This window comes from Tachypleus tridentatus, chromosome 9 (genome assembly GCF_004210375.1).
Source record: "Tachypleus tridentatus isolate NWPU-2018 chromosome 9, ASM421037v1, whole genome shotgun sequence".
Classification (NCBI taxonomy): Eukaryota; Metazoa; Arthropoda; class Merostomata; order Xiphosura; family Limulidae; genus Tachypleus; species Tachypleus tridentatus.
The window spans coordinates 120,969,336-120,986,617 of NC_134833.1; the positions used below are offsets into that span (position 1 = coordinate 120,969,336).

General features: G+C 31.5%; 1 protein-coding gene across 1 annotated transcript; it reads right to left on the bottom strand.

Moving 5' to 3' along the window:
• Positions 1-12,730: 12,730 nt before the first annotated feature.
• Positions 12,731-15,160, bottom strand: LOC143226214 (uncharacterized). The gene is made up of 2 exons (XM_076456907.1): positions 14,973-15,160; positions 12,731-14,318 (listed from the first exon to the last, which is right to left on the bottom strand). Exon 2 carries the CDS (start codon positions 14,312-14,314, stop codon positions 13,568-13,570), a length of 747 nt encoding a protein of 248 aa, XP_076313022.1. The 5' UTR covers positions 14,315-14,318; positions 14,973-15,160; the 3' UTR covers positions 12,731-13,567.
• Between the last annotated feature and the right edge of the window lie 2,122 nt (positions 15,161-17,282).

Genomic DNA, 17,282 nt, shown 5'->3' on the forward strand with positions numbered 1-17,282 from the left:
TTTTTCCATTCTTAGGTCATCTTCCTCCACCCTTGTTGAAAAACAGTTGTTAGGACCTTAATGGCCAACTCTTCTGTTGCTTTGAACAGTTCTTTAGTCACTTCATCAACTTCTTGTGTTCTTCCTTTTGCAAGTTTATTCAATGCTCACTGCACATCACTTTCTATTATTATGGGCTCATTACTGAATTCTCTTTCCTTGAATGTTTGTCATGTTGCATTCTCGTTTGTATAGCTCTTCAGTATGTGCTTTCCATCTTGTCTTGAACTCATCTTCTTCCATTGGATCTTTTTTTGTTTTTTCTACAAAACTTCCACTTTTGCTGTTATATATTTGAACTTCTTGAAAAAGTGTCTTGTTTCCCTTTTTTGATATACTTTTCTGTCTCTTGGCATTTCTGGCTAAGATGCTTTTCCTTGTTCTCTCATGCTTGATGTTGGAATTCTGTGTTCAGTTGGGTGGCTTTCTCCAAATGATCTGTAGCTTTTGCTCTTCTTCTTTCCTGTTTGATCATGATAGCTTGCTCTGAGAGCTATTTTGTTTTCTGGAGATTTAGGGACATTTTTCTCTAACAGTATATTTTACATCTTCCTGGCTCTATCCATCAAATCTCTTTCCAGACTGTTGCAAACTTCAGTATGATATCTTTTGTATTTTGTAGCCTTACATATTTTTTCAGTATAATACAAATTTTTGATACCAGTAGTTCATGATATCTTTCATAGTCATTATACAGTAATGTTTTTGTTGATTGTACTGTTCTCTTTTTTTTTTTAACCTTCTACTGTAAATAATGTAATCTGTTTGATTTCACTATCTGTTGAACTCCAGATGTAGAATCTTTCTTTAGGCTGTCATATGTGTTGACTACATAAAGCATCTTCTTCACAGACATCTAGCAGTTTTTCTCCTGCTTCTTTTTGTATCTCCTACTCCAATGTTTTCCAAACTTTACAGACCCACTGACCAGTTTTTTCATTCTTGTTTTTTGCATCACATCTTTTATACATAGGTACATGTATGTCCACACACAGTCGATGCAGTAGCTTATGATTTTGCTGCATCAAATATGCATATTTATAGTACCATGAACAACATTAGGAATCAGGAAAAGTAAAGGATGGTGATGTTTATTATTGCATAACTTCATATTAGGAGGAATGGAACTTAATTTAACCTTCAGATATGGTTCAATATTCAGTCCATTTCTGTACTTGTTTTTTAAGGAAACCAAAGATGAGAAACTAGGTTCACACTTGTATATTTTAATGAAAGGCATTAGGAATCTGAAACCTTTTCAGATAACTCTGCATATTAATTTTAGCTACTCAGCCAAAAAGTAATCAAGGAATGTTTATCAAAATTCTATTTCAAGATGGTGTTACAGGAAAGCTCAATTAATGAATCCACTCCTGATTTATATAAATGTAAGATTTCTTTGTATTCCATATTAACAGTAAAGAGGTCCCTAATCTTCAATTTACTGGCATCAATTGGAGGAAAATATTCATTTAAACTTGGTGATAACCTCACAAGATGTTCTTTAATTGCTACAGAAGTTACATCCAAAATGTTACTTTCAGCATATTTCTCATGTAATACACTTAAAGTACAGAATTACCTAAAATTCCACCCTTCAACTTGTATTGCCCATAAATGAAAGTTTTTAAATGTTATTTCAACTTTTTCTTTTGTTGATGCCTTATAAATATAAATTCAACTCATTTATGACACACATAAGTAGGCCACCTTTGTTAAAAATAAAATTATTGAAACCTGTCCTTAAATTCAATATAACATTTCTTGCTGATAGAGGATGTTCCAAAAACAATAAAACCTCATCTTTCATTTGAATAAGTCATTTCGAAACACTTCCCTTCGATAATCATCAAGCTTCAGAGTGTATTAAAAGTTTTTTATTTTTGCTTCCTAATTCTTTGCACAAAGCAGCAAACATCCTGAAATTCAATGGACGAGATTTTATATAATTTATAAATTTAACACATTCTTGAACAGTTGAACTCAAAATTGAGGACGTGTTTCATGGCTAGAGTCTCTTTCTCAATACTACAGTGCACCCATACACAGTCTGGAGCTATTGCTCAGACCCTATGGAAAAGGCTGGTGTGGCACTCTGCCATAGCTGGAGCTCCATATGTGCTCAGTCCAACATATTTTCTCCAGTGAATGCCAGTTTGAATGATAAAATTGTTCATAAGCTTAAAGATTTCATCAGCTCTTTGTTCTTGTAGAAAGTGGTCTACAAAACGTAAAATCTTCTTGAATAGAGCCTTCAAACTCATATCTTACAAAGCACAAGTTAGAATTGTCAACTGTGTCTGTGCCTTCATCCACTTGTAATGAAAAAAATGACTATTTTGTATTTGAGCATGAGATGTTTCTCAATGTTTTCTGCCATACCCTCAGTTCTATGATTCACTGAATTGTTTGATAGAGATAGCAAACTCAACAGATTTTGTTTTGTTCCATAAACATGGAGTTTAATAATTTTCTTTGCAGGAAGTATCAACTTCTCACCAATATTGTGCAGGTATCCTGTCTTGGCTATTAGTTTTGGAACTTCATATGATGCCAAAGAATTGTCCAAGTTTTTCGATAGAGATAGCAAACTCAACAGATTTTGTTTTGTTCCATTGAAAGAATTAGTTTTGGAACTTCATATGATGCTCATAGAACTCATAGTATGCCTTTCATAGTTTTATAGGTAGAAAATAGTTAATTCTTCTTAGTGACAAAAAATTGATTGGCTTATTTAAGTATTCTTGCACTCAGTTGATAATGTTACATATCAGATAATGCATAATGCTAATTTAATATTGATACCAGCAATGGTGAAACCAAACTTCAAAAACTTGGCAAAATACTTCTGGGTCCAAGAATTTTTTTTACTTTTTTATTGTCACTACCAACTTGCTTATCAACTGAGCATTTATTACTTTTTATTTTTGATACCTTTATTTATACTAAGTTCACATCATGAACCATTTATCCATATTGAAAATAAATAAGAAAAGAACTTGATGTGCATGTTACTGTGGCAGTGACAAACAATTACGCCAAAATTTGGCAGGAATTCACAGTATGGTGAAGAAGGTCGACAGATACATTGATATAACAATGCCCTCTTGCTGTTACGTCTTGAACTACCTCAAATGTCATGGCACCAATGGCTTTTTTTTGGGGGAATGAAATCAGTTGACCCATAGTAATGCTTGAATTCCATGAAATTCATGTTAAAAGCCAGTCCCAAACAAGGCCATATATCTAGTTTTAAATGCTCAATTCAGGAACTTATTACTTTATCACAGCCTTGGTCTTCACCATCTTCTAAGGAACACCTAGCCAATCACCAAGATACCATTGCCTACTAGCCAAAACAACTTTCCTTCACTACCATTTGTCCTGAATCACAGCGTTTCCAAAGCGTTTTTCTTTTAATATTAACATTAATCCTAGTGGTATCTGTTGCATCCTTCATATATTATTTCTTCCCAATAGAACCAAACCTTAATTCTGCAAGAAGAACTGAAGAAAAACTATAGTTTCTGAGTGCCCCAGGTTGTCTCTCAAGCCACAGGCCACACTTTGGTAAATGATGCCTTACTCCAGTTTCCTACAGTTATTTGTTCTTCCATCTTTTTAATTTTAACATTCCAGTCACTGATAATAGAGCACCATTTTTCAGTGTAGCATCTATAAATTGTTGTAGCTTGCCATAGAATTTGTCAACTTTCCTCTTTTCACTGTCTGTGGTGGGCACGTAAACTTGAATCACAATGATATTGACAAATGTTCTTTAATTTTTAGGAACCTCATTCTGTTATTCACTGAATTGTAAGCAAGTACTAATTCAGAGTAAACAATAAAATTATTTGACTGAAAAATAACTCAGCCTTTTCCACATTAGCTCAGTTATCCCTAAGATATGTGTCTTGGTTTATTCCATTTCTTTGTAAAGTGAGGAACCCATTTTTCAATGCTAGAGGGATCAGTGGCTGAACTTCCTTGTAAATCCATGTCATTACAGCCAGATATATTTGATGGAGTTCTTTATTTTTCATTAGTACCTAGTAAGGTGCATTCCAACCTGTAGGTTTCATCATTCAGCACCAAATCATGCCAAAATGCTGTTTCTATCCATTGAGTGGTCAGAGGTGGTTATCCAAAGGCTTCTTCTGCACAGACTAATTTGGGTTGTGTCCAGCAAACTAGGACCAGTGACCCTTGCTGTTTTGCCTGTGAAATTTTCCATTGATAATACCATTCACTACTGGTGATGAATAGTAGCTTCACTGTAACCCTGTTAAGGTGACAAGGATTGTTCACATTTGTTGAAGGTTTGACTAGAACTCTTGGAGCCTCTCACTCTTCCCATACAGACCTGTGTGACCTGCTCATTGAGTCATAGTTTCTATTAAATTCCTAAGATAAGAGACAAAATTTTTAGTTCAATAATCTGCAATTCTGTTTTATACTGTATAAGATATTTACACAAATGTATATGAAAATCTTGTCAATGTCTTGATTTTATTGTTTAATTCTGGTGTCTTGCATAATGATTCCAACAAAGTAGCCAAGATTGAATATATTTTGTTGGATTGAATTGGGTTAGAGGAGGCCCAACAATTTCGATAAACGTCAGTGTCAATGACGTTTTTGTTAACAAAGATGATTTTTGTAAGTTACAATGAGGTTCATCTGTGAAAAACCTCTTTCACACTGACTTGAGGAAATCAGAATGGTGTCGAGTATATTTGAGTAAAAGCAATTTGTTCAGAATTTCTTGTTTAAGGTATTCTCAGAATCTGCAAATTGTCTCCTTTTCATTCAGTTGATGTATTTTGGACATTGTTTTATTTCTGTCTTGCCAAATGTTAAATACTTCTGGCCACTGTTTTGAATCTAGCACTTGAGCTCATTGTGGTAAATCAGTCTCTTTCCAAAAGACATTTTCTTCCAACTTATTAATTGCTTCTTCATTATCATCAGATTTCCTTCTTTTAAGCATGGGTGATGAAAAACAACATGATTTTTTTCATGATATAAAGTATTACAGCTCCATTACACACAACAATATTATATATTAGAAAATTATAAACATGCATGCTGAGATATGTGCAGAAATATTCATTTTTTTCCTATTTCAAAATTATTTCATATCAACTGTCTTCCTATGTTGTTACTTTTGTGTGTAAACAAATAATACACTCAGAAATGCAACAATTAGAATGTAATATGGTAATTGTTTTAAAAAACTACAGCTTCCTTGTCTTAAAATGATCACAAGATTAATATCAAATTTTGTATCTTGGTAATAATATAGGGGGATTCTTGTAAACTACTTTTGTATTTGTATTTACAAAAAAAAAAAGTGCCAGTACATTGTATCTCCAGAAGAAGAAAAAAGCCCTGCACATACCTATCATAGTCAACAAAAAGTAATTTTCTGTTGTAAGTGAACTATTCAACTATTCAGTATAAAACACTGTCACTGATTTCAAAACTTTGAAAGCATAAGGATTTTTACAAGCATTTAACTTTGACTTGTATTTTTATGCTATACAGAAACAGAGTAAACATATATTGAGAAAATGACAATCTGATGCCAAAGATGTATGTACCTCTAGAAGCACACAGCAATAAGAGAAAAACAAGCTGACCAAAATACACCTTAATATAGGAATTAAGAACTCAATCTAAGAAACAAGATGTACATACAATGTTACAAAAATGTAAGTATTGAAAAGATATACATAGGCAGAAGAGAATGTATATTGATTATTGGAAGATTGGCACACACACACAAGGGTGTATGTGCACATTATTAGAAAATTTGTATAAAAGTAGAAAGAAATGTTACTCTTTAGGTTATAAGAGCAGCACAACAGCATTTCATTATCAGAAAATTTGCACAAGAATGCATGTACACATTAAAATATGTGCACAAAAGAAGGAAATATGAAGTAGATCACAAACAGAATGTAAATAGTATTTAATACATATGCATACAATCGGAAGGTGATATATATCACAGATTATTGGCAGGGCTAGATGAAAAGAAGACATTATTAGGTTTTCACCAAATGTGAAAAGAAATATGAGCAAATTATTATTAGAAGAGTTTCACAGAAGTAGGAGGGAATATATATAGACAATTTTAGAATATACACACAAATGTAATGTGATGTATAAAGGTTATAGGAGTTGCACATAAGCAATAGGGGTGGTGTTCAATATGTTAGAAGTACACATTATTAAGGGACTTACACATGGAAGAGATTGTGTACAAATTATTGAAAACTTATGGAATTTATTCATATTTTAATAATACACATGAATGCAAGAATATTTATGCATATTAATTAAAAGACAGACATGAACAGAAATGATTGTGAACACTGTATTTCAAGGAACAATATTAGTAGAAAGTAACATTAATGTTACTAATGCAAGGAGACTAGTAGAAGAACACATGCAGACTATTCATAAACACAGTACTTTAATATAGGGAATTGTATACATGTTGAAAGCTGAAAGCACACAAACTTAAAGATATCTTGGGAGCATTATTTAAAGACACACAGCTCCTAGTGGAAGAGAATATTAACAAGTTATGAAGTAATACAGAGATTTGTTTTACATTGCCTGTAAAGTATGCTTACTGCTGTTAAATGTCTTGTTTAAGAAAAGACTGAACTACGCTAGCTTTTTGAGTTTTATTCATACTTATGTGTTCATTTTTGTCTCAAGGTTAAAGCTACATTTAATTATTTTTTAAATTTAACTTCAAAAAATAAAGAACTCAGTGTTATTCAGAACAATGTCATCTGAGGCTATACAATATAAAACTAAACTGTAAGTCTGACATCAGTATATTAGCTTATGTAAAACTTAAGTTTGTTTACAAATTTTTTTCCATTTCAGAAATATTAAAACCTTTAACTGGTGTATATTCAAGTTATTCTCCCAAAATATGTACTTTTTAACTCACTATTGGAGTATCTTTCCAGTAATCAATTTTTGTCGTGTATATAGAATGTAAATGTGAGTAATGGTGTTAAGTAGATTACATTCCAGAAATATGATGTATCTTTACATCTCCATAGCTGTATTTTAATAGCCACTTTAGTCAATTCAAATGTGTAGGATTTTTTTTTTCATTAGTTAATAATAGCTACAAATTAATACTTTGCCTTATCTGATGAATTGATTGCTCTTGAATTATTGTAAGAGTTGCATATAATAGAGATTTTTATTCTGTATTTGACAAAATATTTGTATAGTACGGAATAGTAGATGGGGAAAGTTTTTGTGTTCAGAAGTGTACTCTTGGTTTTCCTCTCCAGTATTAATACTTATTTTGTTTTAGAAATAAAATGTTATATTATGGTTTAAAGACAATGCATAAAAGAATATGCTACAGCTATCACTAGATGGCTATAGAATAAAACAACATATTTTATCCAAATATACTGTTGAACTTAAGTATTATCAGTTCACAAGTAGAGGTGATAAAATGCAAGTAAGACTATTTAATCTTATAATTACCAATCTGAGATTCTGTTTAGATCACACTGACCTTTTTAGTTGTTGTTGACTTGTACCAGTTGTAGCTGCAGCATAGTGGCTCATAGAATGGCTCAGAGTAGTTTTGTTTCAATTACAAACTTTAAGCTCATTCCTTTGTCATCTCTTAACTGATATCAGATATAATTACAGTTTTGGACTCAGGAGTTCAAACTATTTCAGTTGATGTATCTGACCATGCCCAAGGTCTTATAGAGTGATTTAATGTAACCCTGCATAAAACAATTTCAATTTGAAGGGAGGATGGTTAAAATCTTGATGGTTAATAAAATTAATTGGGTGTACCTGCCCATATGCTATGTTTGGTTGCTGGCACACAAAGATATAGCTGATGGAAAGATCTTGTAGTTCAATTTATTCTAATCCTGTCAAAAAGAATTTCAAGTGCTATGGCTACTAAGAATTCCCTTGTTCAACTAAAGAACTACTTGTACTAAAATCATAGTTGTAGTAATCTAACTTTGACTATAATTTATTAAACTATTAAATTTAGTGTATTAATATTGATAGACTTTAAGATGTCATTAAAAATCTGTGATGACGAGAAAATCCACCTGTAGAGAAAATTATATATGTAAAAAAATGGCTGGTATGGGTAGAGAAAGCACTATGTAGAGGAGTGAACGTTTTGACCTTCTTCATTTATCGTCAGGTTCACAAAGAAAGAAAGAGGTAACTGACTGATAGCTGACCACGTATTTGAAGGTGGTTGTGTAACTGAGTGTAGGAATGTAGAGGCATGCTTAGATGTTAAGTTATATTTATTAATATAGGTATAAAGGTGTTTTGCTTTTAGTGATTTCTCTACCCATACCAACCATTTTTTGTATATGTAACGTCATTCAAAAGTTTAACTACTGCATCTAGTCAAATGTTCATTTCTGTCTTGTAGGATTTTTTTAGTGATTTACTTTTAGTGATTTCTCTACCCATACCAGCCATTTTTTGTATATGTAACGTCATTTAAAAGTTTGACTACTGCATCTAGTCAAATGTTCATTTCTGTCTTGTCTTAATAAAGAGTGTTACATATCACATTAAAGGTATCAAAATATGGAGTTGAAAAAATTATACTACCTTAGTGGCAAATCTACTGAGGTGTTAAGATGGGTGTTACTTATCATTTTGTCTAGAAAAGTAATTTGAGACCAATCTTGTATAGTTGGTTTTGGAACAGAAGAAAACAACAGCTAATGATACTGTATAAATGTAAGATAAGATATTTAAAAAAAATAAAATAAATGCTCTTATCTTAATTCAAACTATTGATGAAAAGAAACTTAAGTTTTTATGTATATATACACACATGCACATGTATATATGTTTACCCTGATTGACTTATTAATAGGCTATTGTCTCAGGGAGAAGATTATACTTAAGCCTAATAATAAAATACAAAACTTGGTAAAATTAATCATTGTAATTTGTATAACTTGATTTTGTGCTATACACACATGAAAGGTTGTAACAATTGGAATTTTGTTATACGTTAATGAATCTTGTTCTGTGTATTTATATATGTACTTAAAATTTTGAGAGAAGTAGATATTAAAGCAAACACAAAAAAAAAAAGCACAGTTGTTATCTTTAAAAATTTAAGTTGTAAAGTATATGTGTATAGTATACATATGAATCTGGAATCAGTATTGAACTACTGTGTATATTAATTTTAAATGTATTAGCTTACGTTAAGTGATTGTGTTGCTTGATCACTTTAAAAACTTAAAAGTAAAATAAAACAGTTATATGTTATGATTTACCATACCAAATGGTAACCGAAGTCACAAAATTTAATATTAATATATACTTACTGTTTTATGTTAGTGTGAATTACATAGATGTTTTCTTAAAACTGCTATTAATTAAATGTTATTCTAATCATTTTAAGAGCATATTCAAGTTCCAAACAATCAATAGATATATTCTTATTAGACATTTAACAATATCTGTTTAAAAAGAAATAATTTTATAAATCCTCATATATATGTTTCATAAACTTAGTTAACATATATATTTAATAATGTAAAACATTATTAAATATATATGAATTTCAGTTGTTTTATCAAAACTTTGATGCAACATTAAAATTATTTAGATGTTACAACATTCCTTATGTAAATCTCAAAATGTTTTATTCTAGTGCATCAGTACCTGTTAATCTTGAGTATAAAATTACTTAAGTAGTTTGCAATTGTGATGATCTATAATTCACTTTAACAAGGTATTTCATGATGTTACAAAGAAAAAAAAGGTAATTTTTGTATTAAGACAAAAATATTGACATAGTTCTAAACGTACTACCTCAGTTGCATAGTTAAACTAAAAATATAGAATTAAATAAGCCATTTTTGTTTTTTAATTGTTACTCTAGAAATCTGACTACTTAATATACAGATAGACATAACTTTTATAAATGTATATGGAATAATAGCATTATTCCAACAGCATTATTTGCCTTAATGAACTTTCTTTTTATTACAAGAAAATGTCAAGTTTTCTGAATTCACACAACTGTTAACACTGTATATATAGGTTTAATACTGACACCATTTAGGTACAAGTTTTCATTTTTTTAGTTTTCCATGGAAGGGAAATTTTCTGTTTCTTTTGTGATAAACACACTTTCTATTAAGAAAGGCCCTAGAATGCATCCCCTTCAGCCTTTTCCATTCTCTGGGTGATAGTTCCAATGTTATAAGCTTTGATAAAAAGAGAATATAATTTAATATTTTTGTGAGAACTGTTCTTCATAAATCTATTAAACTAATCATTGCAAAGGAAGTAGGATCTTGTAGAACTTGTTTTATGTGCCATAAGAACCTGTTGTGTTATTTTTGACTAACTTTTTAATGAAATTAATGGTTGAATAGTGTCCGTATATGAGAAGTTAAAAAATAACTGAAAATTTGCATAAGTTGTATTAAAAATGCAAATACTTTTTTGTTCAAGTTTAACAGAAATACTCAAGAACTACAAATTTTTAGCTTTTAGTGTAATTTCCACAATGCATTACAATCTTCATTTTGTTTGTTATATCCTTTGTATGCTTTTAATAAAATATAGTTGTATTTATTATTACCCTTTGAGGGAAACTGTATTTATACACAACTTGTATTTAATAGGAAACAACAGAAACATTTCTGTATTTTTATAAGCTTGGGATAATTACTGTGTATTAATCTGTTGAAATTAAAACAGTAGACCAGTTTTCTTTTTTTGCTCATTTGCAAGTTCTGATGTTTTCCCAAGCAAAATAAAACAATTTTATTTAAGATTGCTTATAGAAGTAGGGCTTATGTTTTAAGATATAAAACTGTAAAAATTGTTTAATTTATATCATTACTGGCACTTTCATGGATACTTAATTGTGGATTGGAAGCACAGAATAATGCAAGTTTAATGGATTAAATATGTAAATTTTTTGTATTCATTTTAATTAGTAAGGTGCACTGTGTTAATATTTGTAACAATGTGTATAGATAGGTAAATATTTTATTTCTTATACAGAAGCAACCAATTTTTCATTTAGCTGAGCAAACTGGTAAACCTTAAAATGAGCTTCCACTTTTAATTTTGAATTATATAGATATGTATTTTATGCTCTTTTAGTGGTTTCAATATATTCATGAAAACAATTTGGTGTGTTTTTTTTAGCTGTTTTTTCACACAAAAATTAAAGTGTTTTATTGACCCCAACAATTGCACATTTATAAAACATTTACACATCTCAGTGAAGAGTGACATTTGGTTTGATAAATTAACTGTTGAAATAAGAATATTGATTCTTTAGTTAATAAAGATTACATTTATAAAAAGTATAAATCATTTACAAAAAAATACTGGAATAACTGTTAACAAATGTTAAAATATTTATATTTCAAGTTTTTTCTTTTACCCTACACATTTTTATTAGTCCAAACACCTTAAGGTTAGTTTTTGTTCCTACTTGCTTGTCTGATGCTGCTCACAACAAAGAAACTAAAAGGAAAAGCTTCAATACAAAATCCACATTATATTGAAAAATTCTAGCTTTTCTAAGAGGGATGTGTGTGTGTGGAAAGCTAGGCTTCATTACAAAAAACAAACCTCAATAAAAAAGGTACATAGTGCGTATCAGGAAAGAGAGAAAGCTTATAAGTATAGTGTACATATAATCCACACAATTAGGACATACACAAAAAGCTTCAGATGTACTCTGACAATGTGGAATAACCTAAGGCAGATAGAGGAACCTAAAGTTATTTGAGGGAGGAAAAGGCCTTAAAACCCACTTTTCCAGAACTTTGCACAAAGCTACACATACCAACAATCCCTTCTTTGATGGACTAAAGGGAAAACAGTTAACAGCAATTATAACCAACTTTTGAATTATTCTAATTTATTAAAAAGAGATTTGGCCATCACATTCTAATACATTCATGGTCCTTTTGTACAGAGCACATTTTTGTGGTAATGAATCTGAACCACAAACCTTCAGGTTCAAAGTCTGTACGTGCTAATCACAAGATCAAACCATGTGGTGTTGATTTGTTTTAATGAACTATGAAGATTATTTGCACTAACCATCCTTAACTTAGCAGGGAGAAACTAGACAAAAGTTAACACTACTTACCATCAACTCTTGGACTACTCTTTCAACAAACAGTGGGACTGACTGTCACATTATAACACTCCCATGGCTAAAAGAGTGAGTATGTACAGTGAAGTGGATTGAACTCGTGACCCAGCAGGTTACAAATTAAGCACCTGAACCACCAAGCCTTAAGCAGTATTGAAAAAAAATTACTTGGTAAATTGAAAGTAAGAAATGTTAAATATATGCCACATATTCTAAAAATACTCTTTCTCAAATTAAAACAAGGAAACTTAAGACGGTTAATACGGATATTAAAATGTTTACCAAAATAAAGCAGAGAAGAATGTTTTGACCTTCTCAGGTCATCTTTAGGTTAACCTCTTTGTTAACCAGAAGATGAAATAAGAAAGTTGAAATGTTGTTCTCTGCTTTATTTTGGTAAAAGTTTCAATACACATACCAGCCGTCTTGAGAATACATTTTTACTTCAAGTTGGTTTCTTGTCATCACAAGGTAGCTGAGTTGAGCAATCACAGAATGAAGATCTACCTAATCTAAATTTTCATTTATTTCGTAAAAAATGCTACAAGTGTTGAAAACCCTAGCTACATCAAAAGAAACAGAATTTAAATAGACCATGCTATTTTGGACAAAGTCTTGTCAGATGTTTACCCAGAAGTGCCAAACTAATTAAATTATATCTTTTTCCTTTTATAAAAATGCCTTAGGATATCACTTTTACTTTAAAAACATGTTAGTTTACAAAAGAAAAAGAATTTTAAAATTTACCAGCTTGTCATGTAGACTTCTTTTACTCCTGTTGATGGTAGCTTAAAGCTACTGAAACATGAAATTTTTAATTTTTGGTCGTTGGCTCAATAAAACATTTGTGTTTTAAACCCTGATATTGTTTGTAAGTTTAAAATTTATTCCACAAGTTACCACAATTAAATTTTCAAAACTGCATTATTTTTATTTTGGATCTTTGACTACTATTTAACTGCAAATATTGTAACCTGTGATTATTAGGCATATCTTTTTGCTTGTTACATTTTTCATAAATCTTACTTTTCATTAACTGTAAACAACCATGATAATATTAAGTAAAGCACTTAATTTATGCTTAATTTTCAATACCAGCATTTTGGAAAAAAATGAAATATCAATAGTGGTTTTAACAACAATCCTGTGGAAACAAATCAGGCTAGATGTATATGGGAATACCCAATATTTATACAAGTTACACATGCAAAAGCTTTCTTACAACATTCTAGTAATAAAACCCACTTTGCTTTATTGGTATATTCATCTGATGCAGGTAAATAAAACATTAATAGATAACATTATATGTACATTACATATATAAAACTGATAAGACTTTCTCTAAGTTGTGGAACTGCTCTTAAATTTCATCAAGTCTCTAACAAGAGTACGAGGTGTTTTGCTGTCCTGAAAATAGCTGACTGCTTCATTCGTATGATATGAAGTGACAGAACTTGATAACTCTCCACAAGATTTCAGTAACAAAACATTATGGCTAAGACTATCTACATGGATTTGCAAGTTTTGTTGCATTGTCCTGAGCCTGTCAAGTACACCAGAATACATTATGGTGGACTCATTCATCTCAGTTTCACATAAAGTAGATGATGAGGCAAGAGATTTCTGTGGCTCTTCACTTTCAAAATATTTTCTTCCTTTCTCTAACATGTGATCCCATTCTGAACTTTCAACATTCAATTTGTCAACATACATACTATAACAGGAAATTTCTTCATCATCTTTAACTTCTTGTGGGAGAGTTTCATCAACAACAGTTGTAGCCAATTTACTCAGATTTTTGCTTTTTATTTCTTGCTGGATCTGTTCAAGACTATTACCCACTTTGTCAAAGCAATCATCAGAGTCATAACTAGAAAATTCTGGATCTTCCTTCATCTTTTTTAATGTATATTTGAAGCATATCTCAAAAAGACAATTTAGCCTTTCTTCTGGAGAAAGTTCTTCAGGAATAGTTTCACACAAGGAAGAAATTGGAAGAGCTGTCAACCCTCTACTCAGGCGACGACCACTCACAAAACTTGACCTTCGCCTTTTATTTTTTGGGAGAGAGCTGCGACTACCAGGCATTATTCTAAAGGTGTAAAATTAACAGGTCACACTGATGATACTACTATGTTAAAATTTGAATGCTAGTCATAAATAATCTTATTAACAAAAAATTAAACTATCTGTGCCATAAGCTATATATTATTTATGCTTTGTCATGTAATCCTACTTAAATTAATTTACAGAAGTAACTTCTAACAACCTAAAAGCTCATGTTCCACAAGCCTTTTTGTCCAACAGAGATTTCAACCTATTTCGATCCTAGTATAACTCCTCCGAATCTGGAAGCATTCCACCATTTCTGGTGTATCTTTAGTCTTAACCATCTCCAAAAACCCAATATTTTCAGTTAAGTTTATTAAAACTGAATCTGATATTGAAAACGAGGCTTAACCAGCATCTATGAAAATTAATGTTACGTGTGAACAGGTAAAATTTGCACTTGGACAAGTTCGAGTTTTTCTTATACAACGATACATACTCAAAAAATATGCTTCTTTTACTACTATTAGTAATACTTATGCAATGTTTCACGTTTAATCCGTTTAAGTTTTATCTTGATTTAAGACCATTCCTAATAAGTACTATTCGTACTAGTACCAAGCTTCCTTGCCACTTACTATCACTACTAGCGTTAGTATTACACTACATTAGTACAGATATAAAAAAACGAACTAACCTCAGTTTTCAAACCTGATATTGTATTGAGAAATGACTAACAAAAATCTAATTGTACAACGTTTCCAAAATAAACTATTGTTTAAATTAGTTATTATTAAATACTTTCAAATATACACTATAAAAATTTAAATTGAAACGTCACGTAAAATTAACTTAAACGCGCCAAAATTAGTTCAATTGAACAAATCGATCGCTGCGTCGCCTCGAATGCAATTTGCAATCCTTTAATAAAAATATATGTTTGAATAAAATTTAATTCGAAACCAAAAAATTGAATATTCAAAAAGACAAAATATTTAACAGTAAAGATGGTGTTAAAAGTGGATTAAATTTAAATAAAAACAAGCAGAAACTTTCTTAGCTGGAAAACGTTAACTTACAAACAAAACATGCATGATAGGGTATAATAAGTGTTTAGTAAACATGGGCCCGGCATGGCCAAGTGTGTTGAGGCGTTCGACTTGTAATCCGAGGATCGCGGGTTCGAATCCCAGTTGCACCAAACATGCTCGCCCTCCCAGCCGTGGGGACGTTATAATGTTACGGTCAATCCCACTATTCGTTGGTAAAAGAGTAGTCCAAGAGTTGGCGGTGGGCGGTGATGACTAGATGCCTTCCCTCTCGTCATACACTGCTAAATTAGGGACGGCTAGTGCAGATAACCCTCGAGTAGCTTTGCGCGAAATTAAAAAAAAATTAGATATTTCGGAATAACAACGACTCCACTACCACCAATTTATAGGAATAAGAATAAACATGAATACCCTAACACATGCCCCCGCTAGTACAGCGGTAAGTCTCCGGAAGTACAACCCTAAAATCGGGGTCTCGATTTCCTTCGGTGAGCTCAACAGATAGCCCGATGTGGTTTATTATAAGAAAAACACACACAGTAACTCATTTACAGAACTAAACATAAATAAAAAAATCAAACTTAAATAATTTTTCGTTGTGTGAAGACTCCTTGTTATTGAGAGAGGGAAATTATTGAGATTTCTTTTATCAGAAATTCAGTTTCATACTAAGCAGTTGTAAGAAATGCAATATTTGATATATTGATAAAATGTTCGGTGTGTGTGTGTGTGTTCACAAGTATGGTATTGCAAAATAAGAATGATCATTATTGATTCTATTTCCTGTTTTGACAAGTATTTTCATAAGCTCAAGCGCTCGTACATTAACGTGGCACCTAGTTTCACCAAATTTGAAATAATTAAAATATTCGCACGTCGAATAATTGGCAAAGGGAAGGTTATCCTTATTGTGAAAAATTTCATTACATATCTTCAGGTCTAAGATAACTTTTATGTCACTTGAGAGTAATATTAGTTGATAATTTTCTTAAACTGTTTCTTGATGCTAACGCTTTGTTCTCCAATATATGGCGTGTGTTTGTGCGAGTGTGTGTTTTATAGCAAAGCCACATGGGCTTGTCTGCTAAGTCTACCGAGGGGAATCGAATCCCTAATTTTAGCGTTGTAAATACGTAGATTTACCGCTGTACCAACGGGGGACCTTATATATGGTAAACGAAATATTTAGGTACAGTTAGTGTTTTGGGTGGGTTCAGTTTCGTTTATTTATTTAATTTTTGTTGATAAGAGCCAGTGGCTGATTTTTGGATACATGTGTGAGTTTTTGGTAGCCGATATGACTTATGATATATTGTAGAATTGACATCTCATGTTATTTCACAAAAAATATTGACGAATGACTAGCATCTAATAACAATAATAATAATAATAAAAGAGTTCACACTCTTCTATAGCAGTAAACTGTCAGATGTTTGCTGTCATTACAAATTAGAAAAGTTTTCGTTGTTCTTTAAAATTTATTTTGGGCAATGAACAATTTATCAATGTTTAGAATAGTATCACTTGCAGCTTACATGTTAAATACTTTTGTGATTAATATTGGTTTAAGTAATGAAAATAAAAAAATAAAAAATGCCTCCTTTCCACTCCAAAACCTGTTGACAAAAATATATTTTATAGTTAGAATAATGTAATCCATGCTAAGTTTTTACTATATGTGGATCCTAAAATTTTATTATGTTTACTGTTACAAATAGAGGCCCGGCATGGCCTAGCGCGTAAGGCGTGCGACTCGTAATCCGAGGGTCGCGGGTTCGCGCCCGCGTCGCGCTAAACATGCTCGCCCTCCCAGCCGTGGGGGTGTATAATGTGACGGTCAATCCCACTATTCGTTGGTAAAAGAGTAGCCCAAGAGTTGGCGGTGGGTGGTGATGACTAGCTGCCTTCCACTGCTAAATTAGGGACGGCTAGCACAGATAGCCCTCGAGTAGCTT

What these genes read in the sequence shown, in the direction of transcription:
- LOC143226214 (XM_076456907.1), bottom strand. Translation starts at nt 14,314, where the DNA reads ATGCCTGGTAGTCGCAGCTCTCTCCCAAAAAATAAAAGGCGAAGGTCA.